General features: G+C 45.4%; 1 protein-coding gene across 3 annotated transcripts in view; it reads right to left on the reverse strand.

Moving 5' to 3' along the window:
- cyfip2 (cytoplasmic FMR1 interacting protein 2) overlaps positions 1 to 25,141 on the reverse strand; it is a 111,101-nt gene that overhangs the window by 22,012 nt on the left and 63,948 nt on the right. For all 3 annotated transcript variants that reach the window (XM_068043990.1, XM_068043993.1, XM_068043992.1), the window contains exons 14-20: positions 23,771 to 23,937; positions 22,243 to 22,390; positions 13,929 to 14,082; positions 10,850 to 11,006; positions 4,792 to 4,888; positions 4,314 to 4,390; positions 796 to 904 (exon numbers count right to left, since the gene is read on the reverse strand). In XM_068043990.1, coding sequence (XP_067900091.1) covers positions 796 to 904; positions 4,314 to 4,390; positions 4,792 to 4,888; positions 10,850 to 11,006; positions 13,929 to 14,082; positions 22,243 to 22,390; positions 23,771 to 23,937 — 909 coding nt within the window. The remainder of the gene's footprint in view (positions 1 to 795; positions 905 to 4,313; positions 4,391 to 4,791; positions 4,889 to 10,849; positions 11,007 to 13,928; positions 14,083 to 22,242; positions 22,391 to 23,770; positions 23,938 to 25,141) is intronic.

Here is a 25,141-nt window from a genome sequence, read left to right on the forward strand (position 1 = left end):
CTGGGCCTATTAGATTAGAGATACAGCACTGAAACAGGCCCTTCGGCCCACCGAGTCTGTGCCGAACATCAACCACCCATTTATACTAATCCTACACTAATCCCATATTCCTACCAAACATCCCCACTTGTCCCTATATTTCCCTACCACCTACCTACACCAGTGACAATTTATAATGGCCAATTTACCTATCAACCTGCAAGTCTTTTGGCTTGTGGGAGGAAACCGGAGCACCCGGAGAAAACCCACGCAGACACAGGGAGAACTTGCAAACTCCACACAGGCAGTACCTGGAATCGAACCCGGGTCACTGGAGCTGTGAGGCTGCGGTGCTAACCACTGCGCCACTGTGCCGCCCTATACATGACTCCAGTCCCACACCAACATGGCTGACTCTTAACTGACCTCTGATGCAGCCAAGCAAGACACTCAGTTTATATCAATCCCATTACCACTGATTCAAAAAGGCAGAGGCTCACCATTACCTTCTCAGGACAACTATGGATGGGTAATAAATGCCTTTCCAGCAATACCCACATATCCTGCAAACATAAAAATCATCCAGGTGTCACTGAATTGGAATCTGGATCAGGAACCCTGGTTGTGTTTATCCCTTTATTGGGTGCAAGGAGGCCAGCTATAGGGTCATTATCACCATGTTGGCAGAGGTCACAGGCCCGGGGCTGAGCCTGCGTGTCAGTTTGTGGGGTTCAGTTCAACATCTACCTGTGTAGCTACTTACTGAGCCATTGGAACAGCCTTATCTCTGGAGCTAAACCTCCCCACGCTTGATACCTGTACGTGTCTTTGTTTCAGTAATGTCTCGTAGCGATTAGATGGTGGGTACGGGATGATAACTCCATAATTCTTGCATTCTGCCCGGAATCTTTTATCCAACAATACACTGCAAAGGTGAAGGAAAAATACGTCACTACTTTGTAACTTGATCATTCTCTATAGATGTTACAGAAATAAACTGATTCAAAAATGTAACTCCAAACAAAATCCAGAAGCCATAATAGGATGACACATAAAGGGCATAAACATATGAACATAAGACATAGGAGCAGGCTGTGTCTCCTGGTTCTAGACTCACCAGCCAGGGGAAACATCCTATCCACATCCATCTTGCTATGCCCTGTAAGAATGTTCTATGCCTCAATGAAATCACCTCTCATTTTTTGAAACTCTAGAGAATGCAGGCCTGCTTTCCTCAATCTCTCCCCATAAAACAATCCCGCAATCCCAGGGATTAGTCTGGTAAACTTTCGTTGCACTCCCCCTATGGCAAGTATATCCTTTCTTAGATAAGGCGACCAAAACTGTACACAATACCTCAGGTGTGATCTCACCGAGGCTCTATACAATTGCCGCAAGACATTTTTACTCCTGTATTCAAATCCCCTTGCAATGAAGGCCAACATACCATTTGCCTTCCTAATTACTTGTTGCACCTGCATGCTAGCTTTTAGTGACTCATGAACAAGGACACCCAGGTCCCTTTGGATATCACACTTCCCAAACTCTCACCATTTAAGGAATACTCTGTTTTTCTGTTTTTTCTACCAAAGGATCACCTCACACTTATCCACATTATATTCCATCTGCCATGTTCTTGCCCATTCACTTAGCCTGTCCAAATCCCCTTGAAGTCTCCTTTCATCCTCCTCACAATTTACATTTCCGCCTAGTTTTGCCTCATCAGCAAATTTGGAAGTATTACATTGGACCCCACATTCAAATCATTTATATAGACTGTAAACAACTGTGGTCCCTGCATTGATCCCTGTGGTACCCCAATCCCATGTACTCTAATTTTGTTTACTAACCTCCTGTGTGTGACCTTATCAAAAGCTTTCTGAAAATCCAAATACACCATATCCACTGGTTCCCCTTTATCTATGCTACAAGTAACATCCTCCAACATGATTCCCCTTTCATAAATCCATGTTGACTCTGCCCAATCATATCATTATTTTCGAAGTGTCTAGTTATCACATCCTTTATAATAGATTCTAACATTTTCCTGACTACTGACATCAAACTAACAGGTTTGTAGTTCCCCGTTTTCTCTCTCCCTCCTTTCTTAAATAGTGCGGTTACATTTGCTACTTTCCAGTCTGCAGGAACGTTTCCAGAATCTATAGAATTTTGAAAGATAACCACCAATGCCATCTCTTTCAAACTCTGGGATGTAGCTCATATGGTCCAGGGGATTTATCAACCTCCAATGTAGTTAATTTTTTGGAGTACTACCCCTTTATTAATACTAATTTCTTTCAGTTACTCATTTTCACAAGTCCCTCGGTTCCCTAATATTTCTGGGAGATTTTCTGTATCTTTCTCCGTGAAGACAGACGCAAAGTAATTGTTTAGTTTCTCCTCCATTTCCCTATTCTCCACTATAAATTCTCCTGTCTCCGCCTGCAATGGACCCACATTCACCCTTGCTAATCTTTTCCTTTTCACATACCCAAAGAAGCTTTTACAGTCCGCCTTTATGTTTCTCGCTAGCTTGCATTCACATTCTCTTTTCCCTTTCTTTATCAGTTTCTTGGTCCTCTTTTGTTGGACTCTAAATTGCTCCCAATCCTCGGGCTTACCACATTTTCTGGCAACCTTGTAAGCCACTTCCTTTGATCTAATGCAATCTTTAACTTTTTTTGTTAGCCACAGTTGATTCATCTTTCCCATTGGGTTTTTGTGTCTTAGAGGAATGTATAGTGCCATAAAACTAACATCAATTGTCGTAAAAACCCATCTGGTTCACTAATGTCTTTTAGATAAGGAAATCTGCTGTCCTTACCTGGTCTGGCCTACATGTGACTCCAAATCCACAGCAATATGGTTGACTCTTAACTACCCTCTGAAATGGCTAAGCAAGCCACTCAATTCAAGGGCAATTAGGGATGGGCAACAAGTGCCGGCCTCGCCAGTGATGCCCACATCCCATGAAAGAATAAACAAAAATGTTTCCTTTGTTCAGGTTTAAGACCCTAGTTTCAGAATGGGATCTTGAATGTATGAATGAAAGTATTGAGTACAAAAGCAGGGAAATTATGTTGAACCTTTATAAAGCTCTGGTTAGGCCCCAACTAGAGTATTGCATCCAGTTCTGGTCACTGCACTTCAGGAAGGAGGTGAGGGTGCAGAGGAGATTTACCAGAATGGTTTCAGGGATTTTAGTTACAAGGTTAGGTTGGAAAAGCTGGGGTTGTTCTCCTTGGAGCAAAGGAGACTGAGGGGAGATTTGATAGTGGTGTACAAGATCATGACAGACTTAGATAAGGGAAAACGGTTCATATTAACTGATGGTAAAAGGACTAGGGGACACAGATTGAAGGTTTTGGGCGAGAGGTGCAGGGGGAATGTGAGGATAAACTTTTTTTACACAGCGAGTGATAATGACCTGGAACTCTCTGCCCATGAGGGTGGTAGAAGCGCAGACAATCAACGATTTCAAAAGGAAACTGGATGGGCACTTGAAGGAAATAAACTTTCAGGACTATGGGGTTAGAGCTGGGGAGCGGGACTGACTGGAATGCTTTGTGGAGAGCCGGCATGGACTCGATCGGCCAAATGGCCTCTTGCTATGTTGTAAAATATTCTATAATAGGACAAGTTGAGAAGAATGTTAAAAATGTGTATGGGAACCTTGGCTTCATAAACAGAGGCACAGAGTATAAAAGCAAAGAAGTTAAGCTAACACTTTTTAAAACACTGGTTAAGTCTCAGCTGGAGTATTGTATTCAGTTCTGGGCAAGGAAGGATGTGAAGGCCTTAGTGGGTGCAGAAGAGACTTACTAGAACAGTACGAGGGATAAGGGACTTCAGTTATATGGAGAGACAGGAGAAGCTGGGGTTGCTCTCCATAGATCTGAGAAGATTAAGTGGAGATTTTATAGAGGTGGTGAAAATCAAGAATGGTTTTAATAAAGTAAATAAGAAAAAACTGTTTCCAGTGGAAGAAAGATTGGCACAGGTTCAAGGTGTTTGACAAAAGAACAAAAGGCAGAATGAGGGGGAAAAATACAGAAAGTGGTTGTGATCTGGAATCCACTACATGGAAGAGTGGAAGCAGATTCAAAAATAACTTTCAAAAGAGAATTGGATAAATACTTGAAGGGGAAAAGAACTGCAGAACTGAGGTGAAAGAATGGGAGAGTGGGTCTAATCAGACAGCTGTACCAAAGAGCCAGTACAGGCACAATGGGAAGAATGGCCTCCTTCTGTGCTGTGTGACTCTATGATTCTATGAAGTGGCTACAGAATGGGTCATGACCAAATTAAAGGCAAAGAGATCCATACTCTACCTGCCAGCCATGGCCTTGTAATAAGCAAAGATTTGATCTGCCAACTTGTAAACAAACTGGTCAAAGCAGAGATTCACCTGGAAAACAAGCGAATAAAGTTAGGAGATGGAACAGTTCATGCTGTGATTCCCTACTCAATAACCATAGACAAGGGGAGTTTGCTTGGCATTCACATTCCCACTGCATTGATGCAAACTTGGAGGCCCCCAGGCATGTCAGCTACCTTCCAATAAGTCGCCAGGCAACTCGGGCTACCAGTCAGCTCACCAGTATGGAGATAGTGAGGCTAATGGAGGTGCCTCATGGCTGGCGTGGCTTGCAAATGCAGACTCAGCTACCAAAGCTGGGATCTTGCTGGTCAAAGCTGGGATCTTGCTGGTCAAAGCTAGGATCTTGCTGGTCGGTACGGAACAGGGCCACACCCAGCCGGGCAGATAGAGAAAAGAAAGCTGAAAGCGGTAGAGCAAAGTTCACTCACCTCTGCTTCGATCTCATCATACAGGAACTGTTTCTTGAACTTTGTCAGAGTGTAGTACGCACTGTCATTGTACAGATCCAGCGGGTATAAAACATATCTAGAAATGCAAGAGTCAGTGAAGGAATCAGAAATGTTTGTTCTGATTAAATTTTGACCAATTCTGTTCCTTAGTAACAATGCTGTTCCTTGCTCCTATTGGTATGGAACCAAATCATTTCTGCCTACACCTAACTGAATTCTGATACAAAGAACACAGAATGATGATCAAGAGTTCCCTCTCCATTCTATAGACCACAATATCACAGCCTCAACTGAACCCAATACATGTCCTGAGTGAAGCTTTCTGCAAAGTTTCAGCTGCCCCGAGAGATGTATCAAACAAAACCGTGACTTTGGATAATGGGGTGGCGGAACTTCACATAACAACTTAACTGTTGTCATGCTAGGCCTCCACGTGACAAGAATGAAGCACATTAATTTTGTAATGAACATTGATTTTAAGCTGTTACTGGAGTGAAGAAAGGACTTGTTAAACAGATCAGCCGTGGCTGGAAAAGACATTTGCATATTAAAAGATGGTGATTGGAAGGACAAAGGACCATTCCCTGACAGATTCAACCCACAATGGACCTTGATCACCGGGTATTGTATGTAAGAGGAGCATTCCAGGCCTTGCTAAGATGATACAATCCATAGAGCCAAGATGTGGTCAGACCAGTTAGTCACATGACTAACCTGCTTGGCAACCTGGGGTCTTCTGAATTGTACTAACAGTTTGAACTGAGAGTGTCTGTTTGCTCCTTAACTGAGATCTCTCTCCTGTCTTCTCCCACCTCTTTCTTACAAGCCTCTGAATCCACTGAAGACACATGAACCCCAAGAGGGAAAAGTCTCCTACAATAATCAAGGTTTAAGAAGAATACTGGGCCCCAATAAAAAGCAAGATCTACCTACAATCAAGGACTCTACAGTGAGCTTGAAGAACTGTAACAACAACTCTTCAGATATTGCCTCACTGTTTTCCACTTTATTTCTTCTGCTCTATTCTGTCTTTATTTACATGTGTGTATCGCGTATGCATGCTAGCGTGGGCGCGTCATGTATCCATAGGCATTAACCAAATCAGAGTTTAAGTTTAATAAATTTCAACTTTTCTTCTTTAAACCTAAGAAAGCGTGTTTGTGCTGGTTTCTTTGCCTTATAATTGGAAAGCAGTGAACAAGGATTCACCAAAGGGGAGCAAATAATACGGTGTGTTTCAAACTAAACCCTGTTCCAGTAAGTCCAGGTGAAGGCTGAAAGGGAACTCTAGACCTCTTTCTCACCTGGTCGTAACAGAAAGTTGGGTGCTACCATCCGGGATTTTACCCACAGACAAACGAGAGAAATTGGAAGTGGGAAGCAAAATTGTTCCCAATCAAAAAGAGCAAGATTTCAATACAGGTTTTCTTGTGGTTCTGTGTGATTGAATACTAACATGTCTGCAACTGAAGCTAGTAGCTCCCCAAGCCAGGATGAAGTAACTTGGGATAAGTTAAAAGCACTGTCTGTGGAGGAGTTGAGGAAACGGCTGAGCAGTGTGGGATCACTGTATGTGGCAAGGCTAGGAAGTCTGAACTCCTAAGACTAGTGGCCAACCATTTTTCCCTTGAACCTGAGGAAGCAGAAGCAGGGTTAGAAGTAGAGCCAGACAGGGTATGGCTAGAAAAAGCTACAATTGGAACAGAGGAAACTTGAATTAGACGAAGAAGAGAGAGGCAGGTGAGAGAGATAGAGAGAGACTTCCAGAAGGAACGTGAAGAAAAAGAAAGACAGGAGAAAGAAAGAGAGAGGCAGGAGAGAGAGAAAGAACCTTCTAGAAAGAATGTGAAAAAAGAGAGCTAAGGCAGCTTGAGTTAACTAGGGGGCTACATAGTAACCCCAGTGAAAGCATGGCCAATATGGAGGAACGTAATTCAGGGCTGGGTACAAAATTGTTAAAACTAGCTCAACTAATTCCAAAATTCAATGAGGAAGATGTAGAAATAGTTTTTGTGTCCTTTAAGAAACTTGCAAGGCAGCTAAAATGGCCATCTGCGACCTGGCCTCTTTTACTACAAAGCAAGCTAACTGGAAAAGCCCATGAGGTTTATTCCCTGTTGCCAGATGAGAGTTCATCAAATTATGAACTGACCAAAAATGCTATCCTCGTGACATATGAATTAGTACCCGAAGCCTATCGCCAAACGTTTAGAACCGTCAAGAAGCAAGCTAATCAAACTTATCTGGATTTTGAAAGAAGTAAGCAGCTGACTTTTGACCAGTGACTGAGGGCTGTTAAAGTACAGCTCAGCTATGAGAATCTCAGAGAAGTAATTCTGTTAGAGGAATTTAAACACTTTCTCACAATCTCCATAAAGACCCATGTAGAGGAGCAGCGGGTTCTGAGAGCCCGGCAAGCGGCCGTTCTGGCCAATGAGTTTGCTTTAATTTATAAGTCAGTTTTCCAGGCGAGAACCTTTCCTAGTCACCCCCACAAATCCGAAAAAGACCAAGTGTGGGAAGGTGATACGAGCCCTAGGAGTCCTGGGAGAGAAAGAAAAGCAGGAGACACAGGGGGCCCTCCTCTGGCCAAAAAAGGTGCTGTGAGCAATAAAAGCGAGACCTCGAGACCTGTGTGCCTCCATTGTAATAAAGCAGGGCAATTAAAAGCTGACTGTTGGAAACTAAAGGGAAAACCTGTAGGGCTAATCAGGGCGCATCTGCTCAGTGAAGAAAATAACCTGATGGAAAGCACAGCAGAACAAGCTGCAGTAAGAGTGAGACCTGGGAAACCTACAGCTGCAAGTGCAGGAAAAGCTAATAGGATTCCTGAAGGTTATCAGAGTTTTGTGTTTGAAGGGAAAATAACCCCATAGCCCTTGAGTGAGGCAAGCAAGCTCATAGTAATTCTCAGGGACACAGGGGTCACTGGACCCCTTTTTCTGGGAAAAGGCCTGACCTTTCCCCCAGAGACTGCAGTGAACACCAGAATGGTGGTGAATGATATTGGAGGGCAGTATATGCCTGTACCTGTACACCGGGTGCACCTGGAGTGCGACCTAGTTTCGGGACCGGTGACCATAGGGATTGTCCCTAATTTGCCTGTGGACGAGGTTGACCTCATCCTAGGTAATGATCTGGCAGGGGTGAAGGTGGTAGCCCCCCTCCCCCCCCCCAGTAGTGAAAGAAAAACCGTAGGTGGACAGAGAGACAGGGCAGTGGCAGGAGACGGACCCCTGCAGTTTCCCTGAATGTGTAATGAATCAGGCCATGATCAAACCAGCTCCCCCAGAGGAGACTGAATTGGCACTGCAGGCAGATGGCCAGGTCTGTTTGTCTGAGACTTTGTTTGGAAAGTTAGAACACCCAGGGAATTAATTAAATGGATTTTCCCGAGCTGAGGCTCAGCGAGCTGACCCAGTATTGCGAGAGTTAGCACAGGCTGCCCAGTCTGAAAGTGAAGCAGAGGGAGTCCCTGATTGCTATTATTTAAAGAAGGAAATGGAGTTCTGGTTCACCAGTTAGTGGTGCCACAGAGGTACCGGAGAGAAATATTAAGAAGGGCCCACGAGACTACAGTAGATGTACATGCCGGTATACAAAAGATCAAAGCCCACATAAGACAACAGTTTGACTGGCCAAAACTCTACAAAGATGTGGTGGAGTACTGCAGGAGTTGCCACATGTGCCAGGTTGAGGGGAAACCTCAATTCACAGTGAAACCTGCACCCCTACGTCCCACACCAGTGTTAGGAGGACCCTCCAGCAGAGGGCTGGTGAACTGTAAGGGACCCCTGCCGAGAACAAAAGAGGATAGGCAGGCACAAGGCTGGCAAAAGTTTAGGAAAGGGAAGGAGCAAAAGTGACTAAGAGGGCAGGTTAAAGGAAGTCCGGGAGGAATCGGATGAAAACCCCTACTGTCTAGTCAGCCAATGCCAAAAAATGTGAAAGGTTAGACCCCCCATCCTCCCATGTAAATGCAGAGACTAGAAGCACCCCACCAGAATTGCTAACAGCATTTACAGGAACCTGCAGAGACAAAGAAAGACCTCTAGGGGGCACAGAAACCATGAGGGTGATGCCTCACCTAGTTGAAGTGCCACAGGGGAGTGCAGTAGAGTCGGCACAAATACCTGCAGGCAGGAGTGTCCTCTGGGAGAAAGGGGAGATTAGCAAAGAATCCTTCCCCACAGTCAGGACCAAAGAGAACCACCGATCCACCAAAGTCAAAAGCTTGTGCATGACTCTGCAAAGCACTGAAAGAGAGTTCAGGACAGACCCGCCCATTACTGATTCCTGAAAAAAAATTACCTCAGCAGGATATCCGTAGCTAATGTGGGGGTGTCATGTATCTGTAGGCGTCAACCAAATTAGATTTAAGTTTAAGTTTAATAAATTTCAACTTTTCTTCTTTAAACCTAAGAAAGCCTGTTTGTGCTGGTTTCTTTGCCTTATAATTGGAAAGTGGTGAACAAGGATTCACCAAGGGGGAGCTAAAAACACGGTGTGTTTAAAACAAAACCCTGTTACAGTAAGACCAGGTGAAGGCTGAAGGGGAACCCTAGACCTCTTTCTCACCTGGTTGTAACACTGTGGTATAAGCAATGCCTTGTACAAATTGATCATTTCCTCTTTGCTCATACCCTACACCTCTATATATAAAACCCAGGACGCCGTTGACCTACTTATGTCTTTATCTGTCACTGTCGTTTTTCGGATGAGACCATGAAATTGAGTCTCCGTCTGCCCTATCAGATGGATGTAAAAGATCCCACAGCCATTGTTTCGAAGAACAGCAGGAAAGTTGTCCCTGGTGTCCTGGCCCATATTTCTACCTCAACCAATATTAGTAAAAACAGATTATCATGTCATTTATCATGTTGCTGTTTGTGGGATCTTGCTGTGTACAAATTGGTTGTCGCATTTCCTGCATGACAACAGTGAGTGCACTTTGCAAGTACTTCATTGGCTGTAAACCACTTTGGGATGTCCTGAGGATGTGAATGGTGCAAATGCAAATGCAACTTTTTTTCTTTAGATAAGGCAAGAAGGAAATTGTTTCCATGTGGTATCTAGGCAATCCTTCTTCCCCTCAAACAAACAGTATCCTCACTCCCCAACAGCCTTTGGCTAGCTTCACACAGTGCCTGCTTACGGGTGAGTCTTTAGCTCAATCGGAGCTATTCCCGTTTCTGAGTCAGAAGGTGTAGGATTTGAACCTCACTCCAGACAGTCCCGGTGAGTGGAGACAGGAGTTCCGACTTGGAATTCCAGGTTGCCATCCAGCAGGATACTCGTGTCTGGTTGGTTGGATGGCTCCCTCCACCCTCATTGTCTGGGGTCATGGGAGCCCTAAAACCCTCACTCCCCTATAGGCTGGGATGGCGATGGTCACAGTCATGTTGCAGCCTATCAGACTGTTAATCCTCCTACTGTTCTCCAGGGGAAGAGCATGAAGATTGAGGAACATACTTATGGACGTTCTGAGCCAAATGCTAAATTAATGCCATATTTCAAGGGCCCAAAATTATATAAAGATTCAGAGAGAATCCTGCATCCCTACTCCCTCTCCAGGATCCTTAACGACCTTGTCATTAATCGACTGAACACATTGCCCAATACTGCAATCATTGGGTCATCCAAACCTTCATCAATGAATGAGGGAAAGGGTTGGTAAAGGCACTGCAGATTTGGTTTGAGTTATTTTTGTGCACCAAGGAATATATAACAAAAATATACCACTGCTAAATTGGGCTATGTTTAATACCCAAATAACAGGCAATAATGTTCATAGTTCAAATCTGTCCTTACATTATGGGATGCTCAAATCAGGTCAGTTTAGGGATCCTGGTGAGATCGGAGGCCCCCACCATTTCCTCCACTCTGTGTTCTGAGAGTCAGTGTTTACAATTTTCGTCAGAAACTCAGAGGAGAGGAAATGTTTGAGGTTTAGCGTGTTACAAAAAGCGGTGAGGAAGCGTTTCCCCTGCGGTAGTTGATGAAAAGCCAAAGGGCAGAAGTAGGGAGTAAACTTTACTCCATCATGGACGGTTCTTTGGTCTCCAGAATATGGTCAGTCAGAATCCACGGCATTGACATCTCGATGGGGAACTGGATCCTTCGTCCCATGGTCAGTTCCAGGAAGAACTCTCTGAACCAGAGCTGAGACAGGTCACAACACTGCTGGAGCGATTCTGAAACAATGATAATCCGCAACAAATCAGGTGAACCACTGCACATAGTAACTGCGTTTACAGAACTCAATTTAACCAACGTTGAGAACACAAGGACAGGACAGAATGAGCACAGGGCCTCCAGATTATCAATCGCTCTCTCCCACAGCCCATGTACATGCTACCCTATCATAGACTCTATCCATCCATCTAATCTCCTCCCACAGTCCCATGAATATGTTGATGTGGCGCCGAATGGTTGTTACAGGTTGCCACCCCGAATGCCTATAAAATGGGTCCCACGAATTTAGCAGTGGGCCCAAAATCTGTGTAGATTGGGTGCAGCCTGTTCCAGTGCTAAATTGGTATGTTTCACACCCAAAAGGTGGACACAGTGCCGACCGATTTCTATCCCATTATGTTCTAGGTTAAACATTTTATGAAACATTATTCAGTAAGCTACGATGAGCAGTGAATAATCTAAACAGTCTGAATCAGACATACTGCAATTCCTAAGGTATGATCGGCAGTTTTAATCAGCTATCCAGTTGTACTCAAGACGTTGGACTTCCAGAATTTTTCATTTTGAAAATCATTCTGCTTGTTGTTTTTCTCTTTTCACAGATGTTACATAAATCGTGACCCATTTTATAAAATAAATTCAGTTTTGAGTAGAATGGTATTTTGTAGACTGGATGGTTACTAGGTTACCATGGTAACCATCTTGTTTCTATTCTGTTATTACTGATGTAATGATGAGTTTCCTTTTCAATAATTTGTTGAATACAACCTTCAGATTCCAGTCATATTAAATAAACTTATTTAGAAATTTATCTCTCACACCTTCTGACAATTGAGTTCCCATTTAGTTACCCCACAAATGCAATACTATATTTCAGAGATAGACCATATAAAATCGGAAATTAAACATCGTGAGTCAATAAGAATACAAAAATTCAGGATGCTATGTAGAAGGAAGAGGCCATTCAGCCCCTCGAGCCTGGTCCACCATTCTATCAGATCATGGTTGATCTGTCCCTCAAGTCCATTTACCTGTCTTTGCTCCACATTTCTTGATACCCTTACCCAATAATAATCTATTGATCTCAGTCTTGAAAAGTTCAATTGATCCCCAGCATCAACAGATTTCCACTACCCTTTGTGTGAAGAAGTACTTCCTGAAATCACCCCTGAATGGCTCAGCTATCATTTTAAGATTGTGTCCCCTTGTTCCTGACTCCCCCACAGCCCCCCCCCCCCATCACCAGAGGAAATTGTTTCTCACTATCAACCTTATCGAATCCTTTAATCATCGTAAACACTTCAATTAGATAACCCTTCAATCTTCTAATAAAAGAATAACAAAGGGTGTAGGATGTGTCTGTTGGTTAGTGAGGACCATATGTATATTTTTTTACTCTTTTACAGGATGTGGGTGTCACTGGCAAGGCCAGCATTTGTTGCCCATCTCTAACAGAGTGGCTTGCTAGGCCATTTCAGAGGGCAGTTAAGAGTCAACCACATTGCTGTGGGTCTGGAGTCACATGTAGGCCAGACCAGGTAAGGACAGAAGGTTTCCTTCCCTAAAGGACATTAGAGAACCAGATGGGTTTTTACAACAAATGATGATAGTTTCATGGCACCATTAACTGAGACTAACTTTCATCTCTAAATTTTATTAGTTAACTGAATTTAAATTCCACCAAAAGCCACGACAGGATTTGAACCCATATCCCCAGGATAATAATCTAAACTACTAGTCTAGTGACATTACCAGGACACCACATTACAGAAAGTGATGAATAAGCTGGATGTCAGGCAGATCTTCTTTTCCTAGAGGAAAGTTGACTCATGTCATAAATGCTGAATCACTGCCGACCTTCAAATGGAACTGGACCAGTTCATGGCTGGGACGGAGATGTTAAGATCTGGAACAGACTATGTGAAAGGAGGGGTGGAATCAGATTCCATAGGAACTTTCAACAGGCCATGGGACATGTATGTAGAGAGCTAATTTGCAGGGTTATGGGGTGTGGGAATAAATTGGTCAACTCTTTCAAACAGCCAACACAGGTATGATGGGCCAAATGGCCTCCTTCTACACTAAGATTCTATGACTGTATAAAATAGATGGAATAATAAGCGATATAACTTGCATGCTCTAGCTTTGATTAATTGAGAGGGTCAGGGAGGAACTTTCTTGATTGTTTTTCTCCCTGAATCGGCCATGGGTTTTTTTATCCGTTCTTTTCTCCCTCTCCGAACAGATCACACTGGTGGGTTTGGAAGTTATGATGCTTCCGACATGGCCATCGTGTGCAGCAGACTGGATGTACAGACCAGCTGGTCTTTCGCAGTCCTCCAACTTTAACACGTTCTCCCAACATTCCCTGCCTTAACCCAACATCACCATAAACAAAGGACCTGATCATCCAGGTCAAATCTCTAATTCCTTTTAAATTCCACCCCTCATGTTTCAGCTTGAATCACTCCTGCTCTCCACCCTATCACAGGCATTCCCTTTGTTCTGACTTTCCCCCTTTCCTCCTCCCCATTTTCCCTCACTCTGCATTAGCTTAAACACTGTTCCTCTCTTCCAATCCTAATAAAAGGTCCCCGACCTGAAACATTAACTCCGTTTCTCTCTCCACCAGGACTGCCTGACCTGCTGAGTGTTTCCTGCATTTTCTGCTTTTATGTCAAGATTTCCAGAATCTGCAGTATTCTGCTTCGGTTTGATCTCATCATTCACCTGATCTGCACTGCTCTTGTGGAAAAATGCCAGTTGCCTTTCTCACACAGAGTGGCAGTCACTGCACGTAACCCATTGCGCGTGTGGAGCACTCTGAGGTTCTGGAGTCACAATAAGACATGTCCAACTGCAGTCGTTGTTACACTGAGTTCCATTAAAGGCTGGAGGACCGACACTCAGGCCCCACTTACCACTGAAGTTTAAGAGGTGGGTGTGGAAGAAAGACTGTTTATGAAACTCCTCGATAGCGATCACAATGGGACCATCGAGGCTACTGCGCAGCGTCTTCTTTGAACCACTCTTGTCGGCAATGAGTGACTCCAGCATGGTCCTCACCATGTACAGCTAGAAATGGAGAGACCAGTCAGTCAGTGTGCAACCTCGAAACCATTAAGAGGAGAAACTTGCTCTACACATTTTTTTTCACTTCATTCACAGGATCCTGTGGCATGGCCAGCAGTTATTGCCCATCCCTAACTGCCTTTGAGTAGTTGGTGCTGAATGGCTTGCTTAGCCATTTCAGAGTAAACCACATTGCTGTGGGTCTGGAGTCACATATAGGCCAGACCGGGTAAGGATGACAGATTTCCTTCCCCAAAGAAATAATACAGTAGCTTTATGATCATTATGACTGAAGCTAGCTTTTAATTTCAGATTTATTCATTTTAAACTGCACTAGCTGCTGTGGTGGGATTTGAACTCATACCACAAGAATCTTAGCAAAGGACACTATATTAAAAGTATTACCACTATGCTATCATACCCTGTACTGATTACCACCTGATCCTAAACATTAGAGATGTTGATCGATGGGAGTGGGAGTCTCCTGTCAGAAGCCAGGAACCATCCAGAGCTTTTGTGAGATTGCATCTCACAGCTCCTAGAGGGTCCTGGTGGAATAATAGGTGGAGGGACCTCTTCCTAATTCCCAAAATCCAGCTGTGGGAAACAGGGAGACAAGGACATTGACACCTGCTGTGAAGGTATGGCTTCCAGATTGACCCCTGTTATGGAGGTGTGGCTTTCAGATTGACACCTGTTGTGGAGGTGTGGCTTCCAGATTGACACCTGTTGTGGAGGTGTGGCTTCCAGATTGACACCTGTTGTGGAGGTGTGTCTTCCAGATTGACACTTGTTATGGAGGTGTGGCTTCCAGATTAACACCTGTTGTGGAGGTGTGGCTTTTAGATTGACACCTGTTATGGAGGTGTGGCTTCCGGAATGACACCTGTTGTGGAGGTGTGGTTTCCAGATTGACACTTGTTGTGGAGGTGTGGCTTCCAGATTGACACCTGTTGTGGAGGTGTGGCTTCCAGATTGACACCTGTTGTGGAGGTGTGGCTTCCAGATTGACACCTTTTGTGGAGGTGTGGCTTCCAGATTGACACCGTTATGGAGGTGTGGCTTCCAGAATGACACCTGTTGTGGAGGTGTGGCTTCCAGATTGATACCTGTTTTGGAGGTGTGGCTTCCAGATTGACACTTGTTATGGAGGTGTGGCTTCCAGAGAGGACACACGCACTGACCCAGTTCCAGAGAGGCCCATCATCAGTGAGTAATGGGTGTGAATCTGACTGAGGGTGCTGTTATACTGTCCGTGACCAGCTTGTGGATCGACCCACAGGTAATGCATGGGCAGATGCAATGGTTCTTCCCGCTAACTGCTTCCTGTTAAGTTCTGGTAGGTTTACATTTGGTTTGCAAGATCGGGAATCAGGGAAGTCAGTTGCGCAGATGCTCAGAGTGAATTCAGTGCAATCCAATATTTACATGTGGAAGGAACTTGCATTTCTATAGCGCCTTTCACAACTTCAGGACGTCTCAAAGTGCTTTACAGCCAATGAAGAACTTTCGAAGTGTCGTCACTGTTGTAATGTAGGAAATGCAACAATTAATTTGTGCACAGCAAGGTCCCACTAACAGTAATGTGATAACGACCAGAGAATCTGTTTTAGTGATGTTGTTTGAGGGATAAATATTGGCCAGGACACAGGAATAACTCCCCTGCTCTTCTTCCAGTAGCGTCCCTGCCTGAGAGGGCAGACAAGGCCTTGGTTTAACATTGCATCCAATAGATCAAGAGTTCTCAACCCAGGGTGGGGAGGAGTTTGCCAGAAGGTTCCAAGGGATTCATCAAAATAAATTTACACAAAACTAAAGCTGGTGATTAATATTAGTAATCGGTCCCAGAAAGGTGCTGCCACATAATGGCTCCCTGGAAAAAACAGACATAAAGAGCTCACATTGAGCATTGTTAAAGTGAATAAACCAGAGACTGAACCAGAGTCCCAAGTGTTCCTCATCCTGAACTACACAGGGATAGAGAACTGATCCATGGAAAAGTCCCCTTCAGTTGGCAGCCTACACAGAGAAGTAGCTTAAACTGTTCACTCAAGTTATCCTTTTATATTGCCTTTCTCAATGTCCTTTCTGCCTCTACTGGAAAATGTCCACAACAGAATATTGGGAATTACAGCCACAGGGTGAGGAAAATCTTTCACACAATTGTTCAACCTCCTGAATATGAAGAAAAGTGGAACAAGAGCCCGGAACCCCAGGAGCCAGTTCGAATCAATACTGAATCTAATGTGATACTTATACCCCAGGCTCCATACAAAGGAAGGGAACATGTTGTGGGAGAGCAAAGCAAGAATTCAAACTCCTCGAATTAACAACACCAACAAACTCACTTAGAGCCAGACACTGGAGAAGAATGGGGAGGGGCAACTGAGTGATGAATGGTTCCAATAAATCAGTGTCAAGACAGAAGCACAGGGTCCTGGTATAGATATGATGGAATATAGGTGTAATAGGCTGAATAGGATATAATTTTGACATTGTTATTATAGTATACCTTATAGAATTAGAGATTGAGTAGTCAGTTTTCAAGACTCACTGAAATTCCCCTTTTAGAAGGTAGAGTTAAAAATTCCAAGGTCTTTCAAGGTCCCTATTACAATAGAATGTGAACCAGAAACACCTTTTAAGTTGGGAAATCCATTTCAGTGTTTCTGTTGCCAGGGACCAGGAGGATAAACAAACAATTGAAATATCCTGTGTGACATCAGTAAAAGGTAGCCATAAATATAATTAATTGATGGTGTTGGTAAATGTAGGCAGTTTGACTCAAAAGAGAGTTCAAGCTACTGTTAAAAGACAATTATAGGTAAAATAAATTAGAATAGTGCCTACAAAAACAAGATGTCAAGGAAAGCCAATTATAAACATTTTGACCAGATAAATGCTCACAACTTCAAGAGCAGAGGAATTCCAGCAAAACATTAAGTGGAGATGTTAGTTAATGATATGACCAAATATGGATGTCAAGAGCAGGAAAAACACACACAGAAAGGTAACACCTTTATGCTAAAAGGTCAGATGATACCTTAGAAACAGCATAAACATGAGAGTTTCTGATGCAAAAATTAGAATGTTAAATTCCTCAACAATGCTTCTCACTCCATGGCTTACTCGGGGAATCTAAGGTAAATGTTTGCTTTAAATTTTGATGGATATTCTAAGATATTTTGCTGTAACATCAGCAAGGTTAAACGTTTGGATTCTATGCTAGAAATAAGATTATGTGTTACATATCTCAGTAATATTTGATATTGTGATATACTTATCCACTGAAAGTGTATTGCATGTTAAATTCTTTAATAAATATATAAGTTAATAAATCGTCTCATGTAGCATTCTGTATTTTTATATTCTGGGCTTCTTGAAACAATACGTAGATAGTCCAACTAGGGATGGGGCCGTACTGAACCTGGTATTGGGGAATGAGCCCGGCCAGGTGGTCGATGTTTCAGTCGTGGAGCATTTCGGGAACAGTGACCAGAATTCCGTAAGTTTTAAGGTACTTGTGGATAAGGATAAGAGTAGTCCTCGGGTGAAGGTGCTAAATTGGGGGAAGGCTAATTATAACAATATTAGGCAGGAACTGAAGAATTTAGATTGGGGACGGCTGTTTGAGGGTAAATCAACATCTAACATGTGGGAGTCTTTCAAATGTCAGTTGATTAGCATCCAGGACCAGCATGTTCCTGTGAGGAAGAAGGATAAGTTTGGTAAGTTTTGGGAAGCTTGAATAACGCGGGATATTGTGAGCCTCGTCAAAAAGAAAAAGGAAGCATTCGTAAGGGCTGGAAGGCTCGGAACAGACGAATCCCTTGAGGAATATAAAGACAGTAGGAAGGAACTTAAGCAAGGAGTCAGGAGGGCTAAAAGGGGTTATGAGACGTCATTGGCAAACAGGATTAAGGAAAATCCCAAGGCTTTTTATACATACCTCAAGAGCAAGAGGGCAACCAGGGAAAGGGTTGGCCCACTCAAGGACAGAGAAGGGAATCTATGTGTGGAGCCAGAGGAAATGGGCGAGGTACTAAATGAGTACTTTGCATCAGTATTCACCAAGGAGAAGGACTTGGTGGATGATGAGTCTAGGGAAGGGAGTGTAGATAGTCTGGGTCACGTCGATATCAAAAAGGAGGAGGTGTTGGGTGTCTTGCAAAGCATTAAGGTAGATAAGTCCCCAGGGCCTGATGGGATCTACCCCAGAATACTGAGGGAGGCAAGGGAAGAAATTGCTGGGGCCTTGACAGAAATCTTTGTATCCTCATTGGCTACAGGTGAAGTCCCAGAGGACTGGAGAATAGCCAATGTTGTTCCTTTGTTTAAGAAGGGTAGCAAGGATAATCCAGGAAATTATAGGCTGGTGAGCCTTACGTCAGTGGTAAGGAAATTATTAGAGAGGATTCTTCGGGACAGAATTTACTCCCATTTGGAAACAAATGGACTTATTAGCAAGAGGCAGCATGGTTTTGTGAAGGGGAAGTCGTGTCTCACTAATTTGATTGAATTTTTTGAGGAAGTGACAAAGATGATTGATGAAGGAAGGGCAGTGGATGTTATCTATATGGACTTCAGTAAAGCCTTTGACAAGGTCCCTCACGGCAGACTGATACATAAGATGAAGTCACATGGGATCAGAGGGGAGCTGGCAAGATGGATACAGAACTGGCTCGGTCATAGAAGACAGAGGGTAGCAGTGGAAGGTTGCTTTTCTGAATGGAGGGTTGTGACTAGTGGTGTTCCGCAGGGATCAGTGCTGGGACCTTTGCTGTTTGTAGTATATATAAATGATTTGGAGGAAAATGTAGGTGGTCTGATTCGTAAGTTTGCGGATGACACAAAGGTTGGTGGAGTTGCGGACAGTGATGAGGATTGTCAGAGGATACAGCAGGATATAGATCGGTTGGAGACTTGGGCGGAGAAATGGCAGATGGAGTTTAATTCGGACAAATGTGAGGTAATTCATTTTGGAAGGTCTAATGCAGGTGGGAAGTATACAGTAAATGGCAGAACCTTTAGGAGTATTGACAGGCAGAGAGATCTGGGCGTACAGGTCTCCAGGTCACTGAAAGGGGCAACGCAGTTGGATAAGGTAGTCAAGAAGGCATACGGCATGCTTGCCTTCATCGGTCGGGGCATAGAGTATAAAAATTGGCAAGTCATGCTGCAGCCGTACAGAACTTTAGTTAGGCCACACTTAGAATATTGCGTGCAATTCTGGTCGCCACACTACCAGAAGGATGTGGAGGCTTTGGAGAGGGTACAGAAGAGGTTTACCAGGATGTTGCCTGGTCTGGAGGGCATTAGCTATGAGGAGAGGTTGGATAAACTCGGATTGTTTTCACTGGAACGACGGAGGTGCAGGGGCGACATGATAGAGGTTTACAAAGTTATAAGCGGCATGGACAGAGTGGATAGTAAGAAGCTTTTTACCAGGGTGGAAGAGTCAGTTACTAGGGGACATAGGTTTAAGGTGAGAGGGGCAAAGTTTAGAGGGGATGTGCGAGGCAAGTTCTTTACACAGAGGGTGGTGAGTGCCTGGAACTTGTTGCCGGGGGAGGTGGTGGAAGCAGGTACCATAGAGAGGTTTAAGAGGCATCTTGACAAATACATGAATAGGATGGGAATAGAGGGATACGGACCCCGGAAGTGCAGAAGGTTTTAGTTTAGGCAGGCATGAAGATCAGCGCAGGCTTGAAGGACCGAATGGCCTGTTCCTGTGCTGTACTGTTCTTTGTTCTTTTGTTCTTTGTATACAACTACCCCTCTCTGTGTCTCTTTAAGTGGAGAGATACGTATTGAAGAGAGTTTCCCAGACCATTATAATATCTGGGATATTTATGACTTAGCCATAATTATTAAAAAATAGGCTATCCGAAAGATGGCAATATTCTGTTAGTTTTATTTCTTTGAGATAAATCTAGTTCAATTCTTTGCATCCAAATAAGTGTCAATAAGAATTTGTCTGGTTTGAACTTAATTAAAGGATTCATGGGGATGTATGCCTGATTTGGTTTAGTCCCTATAAATAACTTCATAGATTCCAAACTCTATACCTGCCACACAGGGAGGGAAGTTTTATGGAGGTGACAGAGATCTAGGCTGCTGGCCGGAGAGCCAGCAAGAGACCCGCATTGCCTCCTTTGGGGAAGGCCTGCCATATGATGAGCCAATCAGGCACTTGAGAGGCCATCAGCGGGTCTTCCCCAGGATCAGGACCACCGGAGAGGTGGTGGCTTTTTAAAATTATTCATTCATGGGATGTGGGTGTCGCTGGCCAGGCCAGCATTTATTGCCCATACCTAATTGCCCTTGAGAAGGTGGTGGTGAGCTGCCTTCTTGAACGGCTGCAGTTCATGTGGGGTATGTATACCCACAGTGCTGTTAGGAAGGGAGTTCCAGGATTTTGACCAAGCGACAGTGAAGGAACGGCGATATAGTTCCAAGTCAGGATGGTGTGTGACTTGGAGGGGAACTTGCAGGTGGTGGTGTTCCCATGCATTTGCTGCCCTTGTCTTTCTAGTTGGTAGAGGTTGCGGGTTTGGAAGGTGCTGTTTAAGGAGCCTTCCAGCTGCATATATATTAATGACTTGGATGTGAATGTAGGGGGCATGATTAGTAAGTTTGCAGATGACACCAAAATTGGTGGTATAGTGGACAGTGAAAAAGGCTGTCTAAGGTTACAACAGGATATAGATCAACTGGGAAAGTGGGCAAGGGAGTGGCAAATGGAATTTAATGCAGACAAGTGTGAAGTGATGCGTTTTGGGAAGTTAAACCAGGGCAGGACATATACAGTGAATGGCAGGGCCCTGGGGAGTGTTGTTGAGCAGCAAGACCTTGGCGTGCAAATACATAGCTCCCTGAAAGTGGCAACACAGGTAGACAAGGTGGTGAAGAAGGCGTATGGCATGCTTGCCTTCATCGGCCGAGGCATTGAGTACTAGAGTTGGGACGTCATGTTACAGTTGTACATAACGTTGGTTAGGCCGCATTTGGAGTACTGTGTGCAGTTCTGGTCGCTGCACTACAGGAAAGATGTGATTAAGCTAGAGAGGGTGCAGAAAAGATTCACAAGGATGTTGCCTGGTTTGGAGGGCTTGAGTTATAAAGAGAGATTGGATAGGCTGGGTCTGTTTTCCCTGGAGTGAAGGAGGCTGAGAGGCGACATGATAGAGGTATATAAAATTATGAGAGGCATAGATAGGGTAGATAGCCAGCGTCTGTTTCCCATGGTAGAGGTGACTAAAACTAGAGGGCATAGATTTAAGGTGGGAGGGAGGAGGTTTAAAGGGGATCAAAGGGGTAAATTTTTTAGTGGGTATCTGGAATGAGCTGCCTGAGGAGGTGGTGGAGGCAGGAACTGTAGCAACATTTAACAGGCATCTGGACAGGTACTTGAATGAGCAAGGCATAGAGGGATATGGAATTAATGCAGGCAGGTGGGATTAGTATAAATAGGCATTATGGTCGGCATGGACGCGGTGGGCCAAAGGGTCTGTTTCTATGCTGAACGACTCTATGACACCCATCAGAGGCCCAGGATCGTGGAGCGACTCAGGCCAGAGGTAAGTGATAGCAGGAGGGGTGTCGCGGGGAGAGTGTTCCCTCAATACTGCCCCTCCGACAGTGCAGCACTCTCTCATTACTGCCCCTCCGACAGTGCAGCGCTCCCTCAGTACAGCTCCTCCGACAGTACAGCACTCCCTCACTACTGCCCCTCCGACAGTGCAGCACTCCCTCATTACTGCCCCTCTGATAGTGCTCCCTCAGTACAGCCCCTCCGACAGTGCAGCACTCCCTCATTACTGCCCCTCTGATAGTGCAGTGCTCCTTCAGTACAGCTCCTCCGACAGTGCAGCACTCTCTCATTACTGCCCCTCCGACAGTGCAGCACTCCCTCAGTACTGCACTTCCGACAGTGCAGCACTCCCTCAGTACAGCCCCTCCGACATTGCAGCACTCCCTCAGTACTGCCCCACCAACACTGCAGCACTCCGTCGGTACTGTGATTGTCAGCCTGGAGTTTGTGCTCAAGTCTCTGAAGTTGAACCCACAACTTTTTGTCTCCAAGTTGTGGGTTTTACCCACTGAGCCATAGCAAAAACTGAAGAGAACGTGATCATAAAGTGACATCGAAACAAACCGAACCTGTGTACTGGAGGGTCCAACTGCACGACGAGGCACTTTAATGTCAAAACCACCTTTGGGATCCTTGTCCCCCTTCAGACAGGGATCATTGGGGGGTTCCCGCCCACTTTCCCAGTCGCAGATTGTCTTCCTGATCGCCTGAAGAACACTGGGGGTTGGGGTTGGAGAGTTGGGGTGGGGGGAGGGGTGCGGAGGGAAAGCAAAGCAGAGATTTCAGCTGGAACAAACACTGAATCCCTCAATACTAAGAGTCTGTTCCCCAGCATTAATATCCCACATCTTGAGTGAACACCACCATTGAAAAAAAGGTCTAAAATGAGCTCTAATCAGGTTATTTCCCAGCCTGCCTCAGGTTAAATGTTTGAAATGTTTTTAGAAATCGATGACAAAAGTAATTCTGGAAGATAAAAGCATCAATAGCAAAATCTGGGCCTCAAAATCTCGGACACACCTCAATTACAAACCGCTGTGTCTTCCATCTCTCCCTAACCCTCCCACACTCCCTTGCTCCTTCAATCATGTCCTCCTCCTCCTCCACCACTCTCTTCTCTCTTCTCACCCGGACCTTCCCTCCCAGTTTACCTCTGCTCCTCTCTGCGATTCACTCCTTATCCAAGGCTCTCCCTCCTCTTCCTCCCTCTCATCCTTAACTCCTTCCCTCACTCTATTCCACTCTCCTCTCTCCATTCTTCATTCTTCCTCTCTCCCACTCTCTCCCTTCCCCCTCTCCCTCCCTCAGCCCATTTCACTCTCTTGCCCCCTTGTCCCCATTCTCTCTCCCCATGTGCCCTCCACCTCATTCACCCATTCCCCCTCCTTTGCCCACAACCTCTCCACCCTTGTCCACCTCCACAACTGCTCCCCCTCCCCAACCTCTCCTCCCTCACCAAACCCCCTCTCCATCCCTTGTCATCCCCTACTCCCTCCCTCATCCATTTCCCCCTCCCTTGTCCAATAACCCACTCCCTAGCCCACTTTCCCTCCCTCACTCACTCCCCTTCACCCTTGCCCGCGCCTGTGCCAACTCTCCCTCTCCCCAATCACCCACTCACTCTACCTCCCCCTCCCCCCACTCTCCCTTGCCTACTCCCCCACTCACCATCCCTACCTCACCCCCCTCCCCTGCTCTCCCTCCCTCGCCCCCTCGTCCCACTCTCTCTCCCCCATCCTCTCCCCCACTCTCTCTCCCTCACCCCCTCCTCCACTGTCCCTCCCTTGCCCCCTCTCCCACTCTCCCTCCCTTGCCCCTACCACCACTTCCTTCCCTCCCTCCTCATCCACTCTCTCTCCCTCCCTCTCTCACTCCTCATCCACTCTCCCTCCCTCCCTTGCCCCCTCCCCCCACATTCCATCCCTCGCCCCTACCACCACTTCCCTCCCTCCCTCCTCATCCACTCTCTCTCCCTCCCTCCCTCGCCCTCCTCCTCCACTCTCCCTTCCTCACCCCCTCCCCTCACTCTGCCCCTCCCCCTACTCTCCCCACTCTCCCCCCACACTCCCTCCCTCCTTCACCTCCTCTCCCCAGTACCTGATGAGGACGTTTTTCTTCTTCCGGGTGGCCTGTCGGAGTGGCTCCCTCAGGGTGACCTGTGCAAAGTCCTGCAGGGCTGCATAGATGGTGTTGCGAATTGCCTGGTTGAAGACACTCTCCATTCGGCCCATCAGCACCTGCAGCCCTTTAATCATCGCAATCACCTGCAGGAACAGAGTGCCAATGTGGTGAGTATCTCAACTCCGGGAAACCGGCACTCACACTATGTCCCTCACTGTCATTGCCCTCAGACTGTGTCCCTCACTGCCCTCCCCCTCACTGCCCTCACACCGTGTCCCTCACTGCCCCCTCGCTGCACCAGAGAGTGAGGAGTCTGCTTCATCAGTAAGCAGTGAGGATTCAGGTTAAAACGCTCCACTCCTTGCAGAAAACCCGACTTTAATGATCAGTCAAGCTCCAAAACAACAGAAAGTACAATTACAGTTTGTGCCGCGTGTTCATATTCTGTTGCTCTAACATTCAGGGCTTAAAAAGTGAGGAAGTGAAGCTTCAGCTGTACGGAGCCCTGGTTAGACCCCATCTGGAGGAACAGTGTTCAGTCCTGGGGACCGCACCTCAGGATATATTGGCCTCGGAGGGGGGACAGTGCAGATTCACCAGAACGATAGCAGGACTAGAAGGGTTAAATTATGAGGACAGGTTGCATAGACCCGGCTTGTATTCTCTTGAGTGTAGAAGATTCGGGTGTCATGTAATTGAGGTGTTTAAAATGATTAAAGGAACTGATAGGGTAGATAGAAACTATTTCCTCTGGTGGGGAGGAGGGTTAGAACAAGGTGGCAGAACATTAGAATTCGAGCTAGGCCGTTCAGAGGTGATGTCAGGAAGTACTTCTCCACTCAAAGGGGAATGGAAATCTGGAATTCTATCCCCCAAATGGCGATGGATGCTGGGGTTCAGCTGGAGCTTTGAAGACTGAGATTGATAGACTTTTGCTGGATAAGGGTATCAGGGGATAGGCAGAACTGAAGTGCAGGTCAACCATGATCTGATTCAATGGCAAAGCAGTGACTGAATGCCCACCACCCACCCCCCCCACAACCCCGTTCCTATCGAACAGTGTCAAGGGGCTAAACGGCCTTCTCCCATTTCCATCTGCCCCCTCTGATGAGAGAATTGTCCTATGAGGAGAGATTGAGTAGAATGGACCGATATTCTCTGAGGTTTAGGGGAAAGAGTCGTGATCTTATTAAAATGTATAATATTCTGAGAAGGTTTGACAGGGGAGGTGCTGAGAGACTGTTCCACCCTGGCTGGAGAGTCTAGAACCAGGGGTCATAGTCTCAGGATAAGGGGGGGTCGGCCATGTGGGACTGAGATGAGGAAAGATTTCTTCAGAGAGTTGTG

This window comes from Heterodontus francisci, chromosome 12 (genome assembly GCF_036365525.1).
Source record: "Heterodontus francisci isolate sHetFra1 chromosome 12, sHetFra1.hap1, whole genome shotgun sequence".
Lineage (NCBI taxonomy): Eukaryota > Metazoa > Chordata > Chondrichthyes > Heterodontiformes > Heterodontidae > Heterodontus > Heterodontus francisci.